This window comes from Ranitomeya variabilis, chromosome 6, assembly GCF_051348905.1.
Source record: "Ranitomeya variabilis isolate aRanVar5 chromosome 6, aRanVar5.hap1, whole genome shotgun sequence".
Classification (NCBI taxonomy): Eukaryota; Metazoa; Chordata; class Amphibia; order Anura; family Dendrobatidae; genus Ranitomeya; species Ranitomeya variabilis.
In genome coordinates this window covers 125,705,510-125,717,053 of record NC_135237.1, presented here as the reverse complement: position 1 = coordinate 125,717,053, position 11,544 = coordinate 125,705,510, and the positions used below count along the sequence as shown (strand labels likewise).

Genomic DNA, 11,544 nt, shown 5'->3' with positions numbered 1-11,544 from the left:
TGGTCACACATTCAGCATTTTACATCATGTGTAAGCTAAAACCAGGAGTGCAACAATCAGAGGAAAAGTATAATAGAAACATATGCACCACTTCTGTATTATCACCCACTCCTGGTTTTGGCTTACAAATACTGATGGAAAATACTGACCAAATACTGCTAGTGTGACGGCAGCCTTAGTATAGGTTATCAATTTATCATCCCTGCCGATCAGATATTCCCGGAAGTGCTCAGTTGCGGACCTGCACACCTCAGTCACTGGTATAGTGACTGCAGCCGGGTGCTGCACATCCGCCCGCTAAGGCTACTTTCACACTAGCGTCGTTCGACGCACGTCGCTTTGGAGAAAAAACGCATCCTGCAAAGTTGCCCGCAGGATGCGGTTTTTTCTCCATAGACTTGCATTAGCGACGCATTGCTACACGTCGCATCCGTCGTGCGACGGTTGCGTCGTGTTTTGGCGGACCATCGACACAAAAAAAGTTCCATGTAACATTCTTTGTGCGTCGAGTCCGCCATTTTCAACCGCGCATGCGCGTCCGAAACTCCGCCCCCTCCTCCCCGAAACTCACAATGGGCAGCGGATGCGTTGTAAAACTGCATCCGCTGCCCACGTCTTGCAGAAATTTCACAGCATGCGTCGGTATGTTGGCTCGACGCACTGCGACGGGCCCGTACCGATGCTAGTGTGAAAGTAGCCTAATGAATCAACTGAGCACTTCTGACTAGTTTGGGAACAATTAAAATTGGTGAGCTTGCCAGGTGTTGCACTCTTACCAAATATTAATGCCAAGGTCAGCTATGGGAAAAAAATAAAATAAAATAAACCCCTTTAACTCCTGCATGTCTGAAGGCACAATTCATATTATTTGTGCTACTGCTAGAATTCCTGGTATGTCAACAAAAATAGCCAGGGACAATGCCACTCACGGAAAACCGAGAAAAAGGATAACGCAGTAAGGATTGCAGAAAACATGGCATACCAAAACAGTATGAATATATACAGTAAAATCTAATCTCCCAAATCTTGTTGAAAGAGCTGCTGAGTAGTGAGGAGTGAGTGTGCTCAGGTATGGTGTTTTCTGAGCATGCTCAAGTGCTAATCGAGCATTTCAGAGCGCTCGAATACTATGCTCGACTCGCTGTGGCTGCGTGACTCGCCGCTTAAAGGGAACCTGTCACCCCCAAAATCGAAGGTGAGCTAAGCCCACCAGCATCAAGGGCTTATCGCTGTAGATAAGCCCCCGATGTATCCTGAAAGATGAGAAAGAGAGGTTAGATTATACTCACCCAGGGGCGTTTCCGCTGCGGTCCGGTCCAGAACCTCCCATCTTCTTACGACGACGTCCTCTTCTTGTCTTCCTGCTGCGGCTCCAGAATGTTGTAGATAAGCCCCTAATGCCAGTGGGCTTAGCTCACCTTCGATTTTGGGGGTGACAGGTTCCCTTTAACAGGCAATCCATGCACATGACGCAACAGTCGAACAGCCAGGAGAAATGCAACCGTGGCAATTTAAGCATATTTCTCGAGCATGCCGAAAATACTCAATTAGGACAGGAACGTGCTCAGATAACACCACCTTATCACAGCACGCTCGCTCATCACTACGGCCGAGTACTAGTATGTCGAGAAATGCCAAGTCTAATTGCTAGAGGTGCAGTCCTTCCATAGAATACAAATATATTAACACTGCATCTACCATCCCACATCCATTAATTTTTTTTTTTATTATAACCAAAATATTGCCTATTCTTACATTAAAACTGATGACCACAGCGTAAATGCCATTCTGTTTCTCTGACAATCCAAATAATTAAAAACAATGACAAATAAACAAAAAACTTTTTTTTTCCTTTTTTATTTCAAATTCAAAGTTTTTACTGCATTTCTGTTCACACATCAATTCTTCAATAAACATTTTCAAAATAAGTTCATTTAACCTATACCAAAAAAAATCTATCCCAAAGAGCTATTGAGTCTAATTCTCCCCAACGCTGGCTGTCACGTGACAGCATGCATGTTTAGGAATTGGCCATATTATGCTTTTATTTAGAAACAATAAACAGGACACTTGACATAAAACCTTAATTAAATCTTTATTTGTTTTCTATTGTCAATTTCCAAAGTTTTTAATCCAGTAAAGATTGCCAGCATTGTTTTTTTAGTGGCCTCAGAACCGCATACAAATGCTTAACAGCGATGCAGTTTCATGGTATGTAAAAATATCACAAGCCTGAAAAACAAAATGAAAAAAGTTGATATTCCTTATGTGAGATGTCACTGGTCCTCACCTCTTAGTTTTATTATAAAAAGACATCCTAACAGGGCAATCCAGTAACTGTGGTGGTAATCCAGTAACAAAAAAAACAAAAAAAACAACTAGCAAGAAAACTCAAATTGTTGACATCTGTCAAACTAAGAAAAGTTCAAGTCTGCATTATGCCAAAAGCAATGCAAAAAAAAAACAAAACAAAAAACTAAGATCCACCCAAATGTTCAACCCAATATACATTTTAGTGCATGACAATGACAGCTTTGTCTTCTCAAAATAACAAAACAAAAAAAAAACTGATAGCGATTGTTAAATATAACCCATAGTAAGTTTACTGCACTTGTTTTATTGAGAGGAAAAACAAAATTACAAATCAATTAGAAATTCTGGTCTCGCTCAGATACCCTCTATGTAAGGTCAGATTTCACGCAACATGTCTGTATACTTGTCAACTTTTTATATGTATTAAACGTGCAAACACTCAAAACTTATTTGGCCGTATGCATTTTATAGGATTGTGCAAAAACAAACATTCAGTATCTGGGTTTATGCCTGAAAAGCGGTAAGCAGCAACCAATATAATGGAGATGCTCACTTCAGACTGAGGCAATATCACGCAAATGGATAGGCCAAAAAGAAAAGGCAGAGACCAAACATGGCTACCTGCACTGTCGACAGGTGACCGCTGAACTGACCGATCACATTGTCTTGGATACTTTTATGATTGTTTGAGATATAAGCATCCCAATAAAAATACAGCAGAAATCAGAGAAGACACCCACACCCTAGCCAGTATTTATATAGATATATAAAACATAAAAAAAATCTTAAAGGGAAGAGGAATATGCAGAACAAGTGGGGTCTGCCTCTATATATGTGCCTACTTGTGAACGGACATGGTATTTTAAGAAAGTATTTATACCTCTGTTGTGATAAGAAAAAATTGACAAGTATGCATATGTATAGCAATGAAAATAGAGGGTTCTTTGGTGCAAATAGTCCAAATTGTCAACAATTTCATCATTTGTTACCCCTGCCCCCCAAAAAAAAAATTAAATAAAAAAAATCCCTCAATCAAAAACAAAACAAAAGAAAAACCATCTGCTGTTACTAGAGGACAGCAGCTCTGTCTGCCTGGCTTCACGTTACAAATCTAAAACAGCTGTTCTTAATAAGCCAATAAATATATATTTTGTAATCAGACATTGCCTGAAAATTGTGTACAATATTCTGGACCACAGATGGTTCTGTACTCTCATGCTACTGAAGAACATGAGCTCATCTAAAGGCAAAGACTGGTTATTTCTCAAGGACAACTCCTTCCTGTGAGATCAGATGGTTTAAATGGTCTTCTTGATCGGTTTCTTGCCTTTCTTCAGAGCCAGCTTGTTTTTTATATAGCCACGCTTCCTCTTTGAGGTCTACAAAAAAAAAAGCAAAAAAAGCCATATAATACCAGTACACATGCAAGTTCTAAGTCTAATAGACTGAAAAAAATTATTTATTCCTTAGCCAGTTTAGATCGCATGATTATATTGAGCTAACATTCCTAGGAAAACACAATCATGAAAATCGTGGTGTAAATGCCCCTTAAAGGGAACCTGTCACCCCCCCAGGCGTTTGTAACTAAAAGAGCCACCTTGTGCAGCACTAATGCTGCATTCTGACAAGGTGGCTCTTTTAGTTCGGGTCCCTGGCACTGCTGCAATAATCCTTTTTGAAATTTGTCCCTCATACCTTGAAATAGACTTGGGGGCGGGTCTTTCCTCCATAACACAGACTCAGCACAGCCGTCACTCATGGCCTCTGCCTGCCGGGCGCCGCCTTCTCTTCCTTCATTAACGTCCCCAGCGCCTGCGCTGTAAGTTCGAAGGGCAGCACAACTGCACATGCCCCCCCCAAAAAAATAGTGCAGGATTATTGCAGCAGTGAAGAAAAAAAAAAAAAAAAAAAAAAAGAACGGCACTGAGTAGCGTGCTTTACTCACTGGTGTGGTGAGGTGGTCTCTGAATCACAGGCCTCAATGCAGGGCCCATGGAAGCGTGTATAACGCGAAACTGCCGTCGTCCTGTTTCTCTGCCTGTACCATCTGCCCTGTACCTGCTTGCATTACCTTGTCCATGCAATTCGCTTGAAATAAAGGACTATGGTTTTTTCTTTCTTTTAATGGATTATTGCAGCAGTGCCAGGGACCCGAATTAAAAGAGCCACCTTGTCAGAATGCAGCATTAGTGCTGCACAAGTTGGCTCTTTTAGTTGCAAAGGCCTGAGGGGGTGACAGGTTCCCTTTAAAGCTCTAATCACTCCACCTTAACATGAAAGATAAAAGGAGCAGCATTATGTGTATCCTTATACAACGTTTAATTCTGAAAATAGATTTAAAATCAGAAAAGCATGTTTCATCTGGATCCCAAATGTAGTGGGACCTTAGCCATGTTTCACTTGTGTCTAAATTCATTCTAAAAGTAAACTAGTTTCCATTGCATATTGTCAATCTATCAAGACTGCAGTTTCTGATATATTTATCACCAAGCAACTTGATAAATGAGTTTACTTATTAAACCCTAACATGAGGAGCGCATCTAATGAGCTACATCCACTACATTATTTCACAATTTCAGACAACAACAAACTATCATGAACATGAATTAAAGTGCATCTATCACCAAATAAAAGCTGCAAACATTACTAAAGGGATCGCAAACAAACATGATGAGGCTGGTGTTACTACTCTGAAGTTCCACGTCAGAGAAAGATGAACTCCATCTCTGCCCACCTAGCCTGACTGCCAGCTCCTCAGTGTTGCTCCTCCCTGCTGTTGAGATCTAACACTGCTCAGGACATGCTGCAGCAGTCAGGCTGAGTGTGCAGAGAGTAAATATTCTCAGACTTGTGAGCCATTTCATTCTATAGCTGCACTTAAAAGGTTTAGCTTAATTCTAGCAGTGTTACATTGTTACACTGTATAGCAGGGTCACAATCCACTATAAGCGCTGTATTTCAGTCATCAATATATCACTGACGAAGGTTCTGGGAATATACAGTTGGGTCTAGAAATATTTAAACAGTGACCCAATCTTTGATTTCAGCTCTGCAGACCACTTTTTTTTTTTATTTGAAAAGAAACAACCAAGATGCAATTGAAGTGGAGACTTTCAGACTTTAAGGGATTGGACAAAAATATCCTGTGAAACGTTTAGGACTTCCAACCATTTTTCTACAAATCCTTCTCATTTCAGGGGCTCAAAAGTAATTGGATAATTTTAACTTTACCATAAATAAAATGTTCATGTTTAATACTTTGTAGAGAATTCTTTGCAGGCAATGACTGCCTGAAGTCTGGAAGCCATGGACGTCACCGAACGCTCTGTTTCCTTCTTTGTGATGCTTTGCCAGGGGCCTTTAAGGCAGCTGACTTCAGTTGTTGCTCGTTTGTGGGTATTTCTGCCATAAGTTTTGTCTTAAGCATGTGAAATACATGCTCAGTGGGGTTGAGATCTGGTGACTGACTCAGCCATTGCAGAATATTGCACTTTGCCTTAGACTACTGTGTGGCTTTCGCAGAATGTTTTGGGTCATTCTCTAAGTGGACTGTGAAGCATCATCCAAATCAACCTTACTGCTTTTGGTTGAATCTGAGCAGATCGTATCGCTCTGTACACTTCAGAATTCATCCGGATATTTCTGTAGTCAATCACATCACCAATAATCACTAGAGACCCAGTGACATTGGGAGCCTTTCATGCCTATGCCATCACACTGCCCCACCATCTTTTACAGAAGATGTGATGTCCTTTGGATCTTGAACCATTCCAAGCTTTCTCCATACTTACTTGTTCCCATAATTCTGGTACAGATTAATGTTTTTCCAGAACTGGGCTGGCTTCTTGACATGTTTTTTCGGCTAAGTAATCTTGCCTTTCTATTTTTAAGACTGATTAATTGTTTGCACTCTTTATATTTGCACTCATGACGTCTTCTCTTTATGGCAGACTTAGATACTGAAACACAGACTTCCTGCAGAGTGTTCTTCACTTGTGTGAATGTTGTGAACGGGTTTTTCTTCACCATGTAAAGGATTCTGTGATCATCCACCACTGTTGTCTTCTGTGGATGTCCAGGTTTTCTGGAGTTACGCAACTCAGCAGTGCGCTTTTTTTCTGCAGAATGTTCCAAACTGTTGTTTTGGCAGCTCCTATCATTTCTGCCATTTCGCTGATGGATTTTTCTTTTTCAGCCCATTGATGGTCTGTTTCTCTTCCAAAAGAGTTCATTTGACTGCATGTTGTGGATTCACAGTTACAGCTTCCAAATGCAAACTCCTTACCTGAAATCAGCTCCAGAACTTTTACCTGCTTAATTAATGAGGGAATAGTCCATGCAGCTCGTTAAAGACCTTTTTGAGATAATTGTCCAGTTACTCTTGGTCACTTTAAAAAAAAGTCAGCAACATATTGAAGAGCTGAAATTCCTAAAGCCTTACTCCAATTAGGATGTGAATACCCTCTTGTGAGGAGCTAGCCACAGATAAGACTATTGGACCAATGCACGCAGAGCGGAGTCCACGGTTCTAAGGGATGCAGAATTTTTCCAGCACGGAATACCGTTTACGTCCATCTTATTGTGTTTTATTAGAGATTTGCTTGCTGTATTTTATTAGAGATTAGTTTGCTCGCCAGTTTAAGTGCACTAATTTCACCTGGAAAGCGTTCAGCTTCAGGAATCAATGTTTTCATTCAGTGACAGTAAGCATTGGAATATATGCAGGCTGGATCTTATGTATATGTAAGGCTAGACACAAGATTGGTAATCACATGAAGCAATCATTCCATAACTCTGTTTAGTGTCTCGGAGGCCTTAATGGAGCCATTGTTTCATATGAACCTGTACTTTGACTCTCGTATGTTAATTTGTGAATGCATGCTGAGTATGTATTGCATCAGCCCACTGCAGTTTATGAAGCTACACAACTTAGGATAAATATGCAGGTTATTTGAACAATCAAACAATGAGGGATCACCCTCCCCCAACCATTGTGCAATCCTGTGGAGGAATGTCCTGAATGGGATCTGTGGCTATTAAGTCTCTGGCACCCTCTGCAAAGAGACATTCTTCAGGATCAGCTCAAGGAACCATGGCTCCATCTGGTGGAAAACAGGTCTGCTCCTCTGCCCATCACTGAACCCAAAAAGACTTATGGAGAACCCAGGTTGGGACTGTTCTATATGTTGTTGTCGGCTGGAGCTGGGCAGATGTGCTATTGGTCATGATAGCCATCGTCTGGATGTGATAAACTATATTAAGGACTGTAGTTGCCGGCTGGAGTGGGATACACGCGCTACTGTCGTGATAACCGTAATGCGGAGGAGCATGGACTGTGACTACAGACTATATCGGCAAGAGATACAAAAGCTGTCGGCCAATCAAAAGTTGGGAGCCAGTGGGTATCTCCTGGTACAGGGGCACTGGTACTATCAGCCCCAGGATGGGATCTTATGGACTGGGGACAATGCATTGTGACCATCTACCCAGAATTTCTGTAAGACCGTGGATGTAAGAAAAAATAATGACACTGTTAACTTGCCTAGGTGTTTATTACAGCTCACAACCTCAGATCTTCACCCCTCTAATTAAAGCTGAGAGTCTGCACTTTAAGCCTATCTATAATGCTGGATGCGTCCTTCTGTCCAAAGCCCATATAGACTGCGTCTGCGCAGTGTGGGTGGACTCAGAAGAGGATGGAGTAGTGTGGTGCCAGAGTCAGTGCCTGTGCATAGTGCGATAACTGGTGTTATTTTGCTGAACACAAATGTCACGCACAGTGTAGGACAGACTAAGTGCAACACAAAAGGATAAGGGAAGGGGAACCAAACACTAGGGCAGGGGGGAGTGGAGACCCCTAGACAAATCTAACATCACCTTGTCTGTCCTACCGTCCCTATATAGGTTCCGCACCCATCGCCGAGCAGGATACCCAATCCCTGCCTGACCCTGGCGATAAGCCCTACACCGGGAAGGACAGGATAAGCGCTAGTCAATCACCACTACACACAGCTAGGGTACACAAAACAAGGGAACACTTAGCTTGAGAAGACTCGAGAGAAACAGACGTCCTCCAGCAACACCAAGTAGGAAGATAGGAAAGTTGGGCGTTCTAAACACCCCAATCCAGGTGACACACACCATTAAGGCCGGGGGAAGTGGCCACTAGTCTGCAAGGCCAATCGCTGAGACCTTCTGCAGATAGATGCAGTGCAATGGTCTGCAGTCTCTGACACATCGGCGACAACAAATTTGCAAAGTGTCTTCAACAAAATGACGCCCAATAGCGCTGTATGCGCACACGCTGATTCTGGCACCATTTTAAATAACATTACGCTCTGCAGGGGAGAGGGGAGAAAGGTGAGTAGGAGTGTTGTATGTATTTATCTACCGTGTATACTCGAGTATAAGCCTCCCGAGTAAAAGCCGAGGCACCTACTTTTGCCACGAAATACTGGGTAAGCTTATTGACTCGAGTATAAGCCAGGTATGCATTGTCCCCTCATCTCTATTGTGGTATGCATGGCTCCCCAGTGCCTGCCATTGAATGCATGGCTCCCCAGTCCCTGACATTGCATGCATGGCTCCCCAGTACCTGCCATTGAATGCATGGCTCCCCAGTCCCTGTCATTGTATGCATGGCTCCCCAGTCCCTGTCATTGTATGCATGGCTCCCCAGTCCCTGTCATTGTATGCATGGCTCCCCAGTCCCTGTCATTGTATGCATGGCTCCCCAGTCCCTGTCATTGTATGCATGGCTCCCCAGTCCCTGTCATTGTATGCATGGCTCCCCAGTCCCTGTCATTGTATGCATGGCTCCCCAGTCCCTGTCATTGTATGCATGGCTCCCCAGTCCCTGTCATTGTATGCATGGCTCCCCAGTCCCTGTCATTGTATGCATGGATCCCCAGACCCTGTCATTGTATGCATGGCTCCCCAGTCCCTGTCATTGTATGCATGGCTCCCCAGTCCCTGTCATTGTATGCATGGCTCCCCAGTCCCTGTCATTGTATGCATGGCTCCCCAGTCCCTGTCATTGTATGCATGGCTCCCCAGTCCCTGTCATTGTATGCATGGCTCCCCAGTCCCTGTCATTGTATGCATGGCTCCCCAGTCCCTGTCATTGTATGCATGGCTCCCCAGTCCCTGTCATTGTATGCATGGCTCCCCAGTCCCTGTCATTGTATGCATGGCTCCCCAGTCCCTGTCATTGTATGCATGGCTCCCCAGTCCCTGTCATTGTATGCATGGCTCCCCAGTCCCTGTCATTGTATGCATGGCTCCCCAGTCCCTGTCATTGTATGCATGGCTCCCCAGTCCCTGTCATTGTATGCATGGCTCCCCAGTCCCTGTCATTGTATGCATGGCTCCCCAGTCCCTGTCATTGTATGCATGGCTCCCCAGTCCCTGTCATTGTATGCATGGCTCCCCAGTCCCTGTCATTGTATGCATGGCTCCCCAGTCCCTGTCCTGTATGGCTCCCCAGTCCCTGTCCTGTATGGCTCCCCAGTCCCTGTCCTGTATGGCTCCCCAGTCCCTGTCATTGTATGCATGGCTCCCCTGTCCCTGTCATTGTATCCATGGCTCTCCTGTCCCTGTCCTGGTGTATATGGCTCCTTATCCCGATCCCCATGTATGATTCCTGTTAAAAAAAAATATATAAAAATAGTAAAAAAAAAAAATCTTATTTACCTGCCTGCGCTCCCTCGGTGGCACTGCATCTTGTTCCGGCTTCAAGCAGCTCTTCCTGCAGAGCGATCACATGGCTCCTCTCATTAAAAGTAATGAATATGTGCACCACGCCTACTGGAGTGGAGAGGCATGCATATTCATTACCTTATTGAGCGGTGCCATGTGATCGCTCGGCAGGAACTTCAGAGATGCGGGCTCTGGCGGCCGGAACGAGATACAGTGCCAGAACCGAGGGCGCGCCGGTAGGGGAGTGTGAGGAGTGCTGGAAGGCTGCAACTGGCACTGTGCGCTATTATAGCAGCGGCACAGGCTTTAGCCACAGCCGCTGGCTCTTGCCTCTCTGACCCGCCACTCCCCCTCCCGCGCCCGGCTTTTGGGACCGTGACTCGTGTATAAGCCGAGGGGGGTGTTTTCAGCACAAAAAAAGTGCTGAAAAACTCGGCTTATACACAAGTATATACGGTATCTGTTTATGATTAGATGGATGGATCAACGGCAGTGAAGGCAGGATGGGAAGCATACACCAGGAAGGGGGACAAGGATCGAGTAACATATACCAGGATGGAAGGATGGAGAAACATTTACCAGGATGGGGGGGGTGAACAAGATGGAGGAACGTATTCCAGGAAGACCAGGATTCGGGAGTATATTCCAGGATGGGCGGAGCATATTCCGGGATTGTATACCCGGATGGGGGAGCATTTGGTTTCAGTCATGGGGTCGGGGGCGGTGCCGCTTAGTCATCGCTCTGAAAATACAGAGCGGCCACTGTATGGCCGGCGTCACACTCAGCGTATGAAAATACGGTCCGTATTTTATGGCCGTAATACGCAGAAACGTTCCAAAAATAGTGATCCGTATGTCATCCGTAGGCGGGGTGTGTCAGCGTATTTTGCGCATGGCATCCTCCGTATGTAATCCGCATGGCATCCGTACTGCGATATTTTCTCGCAGGCTCGCAAAATCGACATCTAATGGATTTATGTGCTCAAATGTTCGTTAAAACATATATACAGTATATATATATATATATATATATACACACACACACACACACACATACATATACATACACACTATTTATATTTAATTCAGCGCGATATCTGTGAAAAGCTGGTAATTCAATTGCCGGCTTTTTCTTTCTCCTTCCCAAACCCGACATGATATGAGACTTGGTTTACATACAGTAAACCATCTCATATCCCTTTTTTTTTTTTTTGCATATTCCACACTACTAATGTTAGTAGTGTGTATGTGTAAAATTTGGGCGCTGTAGCTTGTAAAATAAAGGGTTAAATGGTGGAAAAAATTGGCGTTGGCTCCCGCGCAATTTTCTCCGCCAGAGTGGTAAAGCCAGTGACTGAGGGCAGATATTAATAGCCTAGAGAGGGTCCATGGTTATCGGCCCCCCTGGCTTAAAACATCTGCCCCCAGCCACCCCAGAAAAGGCACATCTGGAAGCTGCGCCTATTCTGGCACTTGGCCACTCTCTTCCCACTCCCCTGTAGTGGTGGGATATTTAACCCTTTATTTTACAAG

The 11,544-nt window shown here is 44.1% G+C and overlaps 1 protein-coding gene across 1 annotated transcript in view; it reads right to left on the bottom strand.

Moving 5' to 3' along the window:
- Nucleotides 1-2,076: 2,076 nt before the first annotated feature.
- STT3B (STT3 oligosaccharyltransferase complex catalytic subunit B) overlaps nucleotides 2,077-11,544 on the bottom strand; it is a 170,606-nt gene continuing 161,138 nt past the window's right edge. The window contains exon 16 of the mRNA XM_077268964.1: nucleotides 2,077-3,692. Coding sequence (XP_077125079.1) covers nucleotides 3,612-3,692 — 81 coding nt within the window. The 3' untranslated portion in view covers nucleotides 2,077-3,611. The remainder of the gene's footprint in view (nucleotides 3,693-11,544) is intronic.